The sequence below is a fragment of the Thermobia domestica genome, chromosome 5 (genome assembly GCF_964235325.1).
Source record: "Thermobia domestica chromosome 5, izTheDome1.hap1.1, whole genome shotgun sequence".
Lineage (NCBI taxonomy): Eukaryota > Metazoa > Arthropoda > Insecta > Zygentoma > Lepismatidae > Thermobia > Thermobia domestica.
In genome coordinates, this window is record NC_137458.1 from 55,576,892 (window position 1) to 55,583,883 (window position 6,992).

Genomic DNA, 6,992 nt, shown 5'->3' on the forward strand with positions numbered 1-6,992 from the left:
GAATCGTTTTCCATTAAAAGGACTATGTGCAATAAACAAAAGTTACTGTAAATCAGAAAAACTGATTTCTCGCCATTTGGTTTGGCTTATGAAAAAAAGAAAATATATGTAAAGGGTGCAAGAAAAATATCAAACTTTGGACACATACGCCCTTTTCACAGAAGAGGATTATATATTAAACATATCATGATGAGAAGTTAAGCATAATCATTCCAAAATGAGTTCCTTTTAGGTAGAACACATTTCACTAAAGGTTTGCTCTGTACCGATAAACAATCCTCATCCTTGTTTTTTTAAAGAAAGAAGTTTAAATATATTTGGATAGAGAAAGAAAATAAAAATAGAAAAGAAAGAAACATTAATTAAAACACGAAAGCATCTATGGATGCACTACACGTTTACTCGAAGAGTTAACGAAAACTACAGTAAATTATACATTACAAAACGGTTTGCGTAGACAAGAAAAAAGGAAGACTATTTCGATAAATCACGGTTTGTGCGAACTGTTGATAGATCAACAAAATAGCGCAAGCATTTAAGTAAGGCATTACGCTTGTAATCCAAAGGGCGTAGAGTCAAGTCCACGTCTTCTTTTTCTTTAAAATGCTACAGTTGGTTACGACTTGCGAAATAGTTTATTCATAGACACACATAAATCAGTAAAAGTATCTAATGTGTTAGAATGCATAGGTTAAAACGAAATACATCGTTGGACGTGATGTCTTGAGCCAAGAGTCCATGAAAACAGCCTTTGGTGTAAACAACAACCACTGAATACAACTCTTTCTATTGGTGTGAGCATAAGTAATACATTTGGCTGAGACAAAACAGCGGCGCAAATCTGTCTTCAACATGGGGGGGGGGAAGCGAGTAAGAAAGTTTCTTTTTTTTTTATTTTTTTTGTTAAGCAATGCTCAAAATATTTGTGAAGTTGAAAATCAATTCAGTGGAGCATCAGGGAGGCGAGTTGTCTTTAACATTGGGAGGTGGACAGATTTGAGGCTTATTCTGGGGGGACATCTATTCTATCTCACTTTCCCTTGTGGCCATCGGACACAAATCATCACATGTTTTCAAAAACAAACAAACAAACAGACAAACAAACACACATTTCAAATCGGAACATCGGGGGACTGTTCTAAGATTGGAGGGAACATGTCCCCCTCAACCCCCGGGATTTGTGCCAGTGGACAAGACGTGAATAACTATTGTTATTTGGAAAAATGATTTCTACTCTTTATGCTCTTAAGACCATCTTTTTTATAGATTAGAAACAAGTTTGTAGTGTCTTCATATATAAACTATATATTAAATTTCATAATTTTCGCTCCTGACCCACATCAGATTACTAGAAAAACTATTCTCGTTTCCACGTTAGTAGTATAATTTTTGAAACTATTAGTGAATGAGTGAGAGAGTGCTTGATATGTTCAGTGATTCATCAGCTAGTTAAACGTTTTGTACGGTTACTGATATTTAAAGTTTAGTTAAGACAAAGTTACATAACAAAAAATACTGAAAAACGTCCCAGTAAAAACAGATTATAAAGCAAATTAGCTGCCACGAGAGGCGCTCTCGCGTCCCGGCCATTTCCTTCCCCTCAATCCTCTTCTATCCCTTTGCATACCGTTTTGGGGAAACCAGGCTTGCCTGGGATATTCTATTTAGGAAAAATCCCGTTTACTTTTTCTGGGCAATCCCGCGTGCTTAAAGAATCTCGTTTTCCTGGGAAACACCTCTTTTCTCGGCAATCCCCTTTTTATAGCAAATCCAGTTTTTATGTGGAACCCCCATGTTAAGGGAAATTCTGTTTTGAAAGGAATAATTTTTTAATGTGAATACACACTTTTTTTTGGGTAAGCTTCAATTGTGAAAATCCGTTTTCCTGGGCAATACCCAGTTCTTAGAAATTCTTCACTTTTGCAAATACCCGCTTTCTGGGGAATTCCCACTTTGTGAGAACCACCACTTTAATGGGGAATACCCATCTTCTGGGAATTTCATTTTGTAGGGGAAATCCCGCTTCGTAGGGGTCCTTGTTTTTGTGGGAGTTTCCACTTCCTAGAGAGTCCATATTTTTCTTATTGGGGAAGTCCCGTTTTCCTAGGAATACACACTTTCTGGGAAAATCTTACTTGGGGGAATTCCACTGTTTGGGGAGTCCCCACAATTTGGGGAATCCGCTATCTCTCTCTGGGAATTCCTACTTTCTAAAGAATCTCCACTTTCTGGAAATCCCCACTTTGTGGGAATACCAACTTCTTTTGTTGTCCCTACACTTTGGAGAACCTCACACTTTGGAGTATATCCACTTTCTAGGGAATTCCCACTTTTTAATGAATCTTCACTTTCCGGGAATCCCTTCTTTTTGGAGAATTCCCATTTTCTAGGTAATCCGCACTTTCTGGCGAATCCTCACTTCCTGAGGAATTCCTACTTTTTGGGAAATCCTCACCTTCTGTTAATTTCCACTTTCTGAGGCAATCCCCAATCTGTGGGAATTCCGACTTCGTAGGTGTCCCTACTTTTGGGGGAATTTCCACTTTTGGGGAATCCCGTAACAGAATGACAGAAAAGAGATAAATAACTATTTAATAGGGAAAACTGTTACCAAACTGTCGAAACAAATATATTGAGGACAATTTAATGGTAAGCGCTGTGAAAACTATTATAAAATTTTCTAAATTAGAATTACAATTTACTGGAAAGCATTTACTAGCGAACAAGCAAAAATGAACATCTCACTTTTACAGGTCTCGAACCCTCTTCCCACTACCTTCTGCTTACAGACTCGCAGCTCTAACGAACTTTTTAAAACCTCTTATTTGGAACTCAATTATACAGTGCTAGAGTAGCTCAAGATAGAACATGCATAAGAAAAAAACAAACAGTAAAGAAGACAAATATACATTTGCGATATTGGGACACATTACAAACGTAATGTAATATATTTAAAAAGTGTGGGAAATAGTTTCGTTTATGAACATGAGAAATGTCGTGAGCAGAATGAGTGAGGTAACCAAAGTAAACATCACAGTAATATGGACCTGGTGTAGTTAACACATACCTAGTTATTTCTGTTCACATAAAACAAATATAACACATGATTTTTGTTTGTACATTTAATCCACATTTATCTCAATGAAATAAATTAGACGGTCACTGATATGTAAAGTTTAGCTAAGACAAAGTTACCTAACCAAATACATTTTAATATCGCGGTGTCAGAATTTGATATTTCCTGACATAAAACAAGGAAACAAATGATAATAAAAACCTTTACTTTTACTGGGCTCGAACCAACAACCTCCTTCGTACAAACTAGTTGTTCTGACCAACTGAGTTTTGATTTCTTACGCGAAAGAAATCTGTTATATTACAAGACATTCTTTTCATTATGATCGTGCTGTAAATTTATCCTTTTTGAAACAAATACGTCAAAACTGTTCGAAGCAATACACACACGGCTTAAGAACACGCACGGAACTGAATTACCACTCGATTGACCTTGAGGGCAAATCACAAAATGGTAGCTATAAACGTAAATTCATCATGCATTTCTGTGGAGTTCTGTTCAGTAGTTCAGTATTCTGTTCAGTGATTGGTTCTCTGCCAATCACGTTTGTTCTTAGGAGTAATATTTTACAAACCCACGCTGGAGGTGTAATCATTCGATAAAGCGCAATGGCAGAGAACGCAATTGAAGGCAGTCTTGTCCTTGTTAATGTGGGGTAAAGTGTCTGGCAAGTACAGTAAATGTTGGGGTTAACCCAAGAAGAGCTCAACGGTAGGTGAAGCGGTACCTAGAAACTGAGTAAGCTGGTAGACGCCCCGGTTGCGAGGGGAAACGTGTAATAGCAGAGGAGCAAGACCCCCAGCTTATTGATGTTCCACAGCAAAAACCTCACGCGACCTCTCGACAGCTGATGCGAATAGCAATTTCTAGGTCCACTGCTAGAAGAAGGCTTAGGGAAACTGGCCTTTTCGTTCGTCGTTCGGTTCAATATGAAGTTATCTGGGAAGATCACATTCGACTGCGACTTGCATTTGCAGAAGTGAACAGGCATCACAACTGGAACGATGATGTTTTCACCGACGAGTGCGTGTTCGTCTCTGAAAATTCACGACCAGTCGTTGGTAACCATACATCCATCACAGACGGCACTGTGGTCGTGTGTCGGTGACGGCCTGGGGATTCTTAACATCAAAAGGCCTAGGAGTACTCCATCGGATAGAGGGACGTTTGACGGGTGCGCAGTATGTGCACATTCTTCAGAATGTCATGCTGCCATCTGGTAGAGAACTTTATCCTGATGGGGTAATCAACTTTCAGCACGACAAATCTCCTGTCTACACATGTCCGGTAGTTGAGAATTGGCTAGCAGAACAGGCTGATGTAGATGTTCTTGATTGGCCTCCACATGGCACTGACATGAACCCTATCGAAAATATGTGGGCTGAGGTGAAAAGAGTGACTAAGGAACGCTTTCCTAATCCGCCGCGCACAACACAAGCTGCTTTCTGGAACTTAGCAGACGACGCAGGGAGGAGGTTCCGCAAAGGGAACGCTCTCTCCGTCGTCTCATTGATAGATGCCGTGAAGAATACAAGCGGTTATTGATGCAGATGGCCATTGGATATCTTATTAATTTGGAGACGAGTTTACATAAAACAGCCCTTTTGAGAGCTACATTAATAAATTTCAAAAAATAGAAATTGTAACTTCTAACAAGAAGCGCCACATGTAGAAATCCTAATTTAACAAAAATACTCATATTATTAACTCACTGGGAATTGAACCCACGGCCTTTCGTTCGAGAGTCCTATGCGCTAGAAACTAGACCAAGGGAGTACGCTATGAAGTAACACCTTCGCACTGTCCCTACAGACTGAGAACCCTTTCGTAATTTAGTGATATGTTATACCAAGTATAGTATAAAAGCAAGTCTAGGGAAATTAACTGATAATAAATATTACGGAAGACAATATTTAGGAACTATAGTTAGGAGTGAAATGAAATCTTTATTCCAAAGTCGATATAATTCCTCACTTACACTCTCGTTATTGCTTCACAGTAATTTAGTAAGGAGTGTTTTGTTTATTTTTATTTACTAAAGAGTTGCTGGTACAACCTGTATGTCGGAATTGCATTCTAATATTTAGCAATAAGTGAACAGTAGTGATACCAATAACAATGGGAAAGGGATACCGAGTTCAATCCCTACCGGAAGCTCATGCGGTTCGGATTTCACATTAAGCTATAGGTGCACGTCTCATATAGCCTCGCTGGTGAATGAAACGCTACACTGAAATCAAACCAAATAACAATGGAAAAGGAAGATGAAGCAGAAAACGCTGAGAATCTACATTAATAGCGCTTGTCCAGCGTTTTCCTAGTGGAAAAGTGGAAAAGATTCGAAGACTCTTATTGTTAGTTAAGACTGTTGGCCACCGAACGTAAACGTGGCTTGTGAAACGAAAATGTCGTAATGTTCGTTACCATTTCTCCGTAATGTGTGCAATTTAAAACAAAAAAGTCTAAATTGCCTCTTGTAACTAATATCGTGATCCCTTTGCAATAGGTAGATTAAAACCCCCACACAAACGCTTCTTAAAACAGAAACTTAGATACAACAGTCGCTGGCAACAGGATGTTATAAAGAGGGATCATTATAGAAAATATATTGAGAATCACTGATATAAATTAATAACGAGGACCTAATGAAAAGTAAATAATAAAGGCCATTACCATAAAATTGAAGAATATTTAAAGCAAACATAATTATTTTGTTTTATATAATCACGAATTTTAATAAATCAGAAATTAGCCATTTGTCCACCGAAATGGGTGTGCCTGATTCGATTAGACAGTATGACAGAGTGCACCGAGGTCTACCTGTTAGGATTTATGTTCTAGTAGTAGACCACGGTCGAGGTGTTGGCCATCCCTGATGAAAGTAAAAGATATTGACAATGTCATATCTAGTATCCTTCATCATTTATTTCATTCTCCAGCATTTTAAAAATAATCACATCATCACATCTAATTATGCAAATTAATCACCTCACTTTCACGACATTTCCATTTCTTACTTAACTAAAAGGTTTACGAAATTAATATAGTTATTCAAGCAAGCATTTTGATCTCAGACCATAGATCGATATTAACATCATGTGCACATTACCTTTTCTACATTACTCTACATAATGAAAATGATGAAAAGGCACACGTTTCAGTTTTCATTAATATAAAATATATAAAATATATTTTGTTCACCCTTTTAGGTCTAATACATTCTCTCCAAATAAAAGCAATTAAAATATATTATCTACTTTCAGTTAAAATAATATCTACTGATATCTACTTTTAGTTAAAATAATCTTAATTACTCAGGCTAGAGTTTCTACAACACTCTATTCTCTTGTTCCTATAGGTAACAATACCCGAATGCTGTACGACATTTCCTGTTGAAATTTGACAGACGACAGTACTAGAGATCACATAAGTAAACCTGTGCCGTTCTGTATCTGTCTCTGTGAAACCAGAAGTTCCTAAAATCTTGTGATACACTTGTGAGTAGGCAAGAGGGAGAGACCTGAAATTTTCATTGTGAACATGAAATACAGATATTTTCCAGTTTGTTAATTGGCGTTATTGTTTACTATATCCTTGTATTACTGGAGACAATTTCGACATAATTATAGACTTACAATGGATGTTTTATTTTATTTAAAACGTTTACTTCTAATTTAGTACAGAATCTAATCATTACATTCTCAGGCTTTAGTATAGAGGATTAAAAACCTCAACACATTGACTTCATACGTATCTTTGTTACATTCAGATACTAGAAGTTTCTCTATATACTTTGAACATTTTTTACAACGCTAATATTAATTAGTAATTTATAGTGAGAGGAAAACAGATTATAGGTAATAATAATAATAATCATAATAATAATAATAATAATAATTTTAATTTTAATTATTAT

At 36.8% G+C, this 6,992-nt stretch overlaps 1 protein-coding gene across 1 annotated transcript; it reads left to right on the forward strand.

Moving 5' to 3' along the window:
• The first annotated feature begins 4,282 nt into the window (after positions 1–4,282).
• Positions 4,283–4,621, forward strand: LOC145685088 (uncharacterized). Its single transcript, XM_081757432.1, has one exon. The coding sequence runs from the start codon at positions 4,283–4,285 to the stop codon at positions 4,619–4,621; it is 339 nt and encodes a 112-aa protein (XP_081613558.1).
• Positions 4,622–6,992: the final 2,371 nt, after the last annotated feature.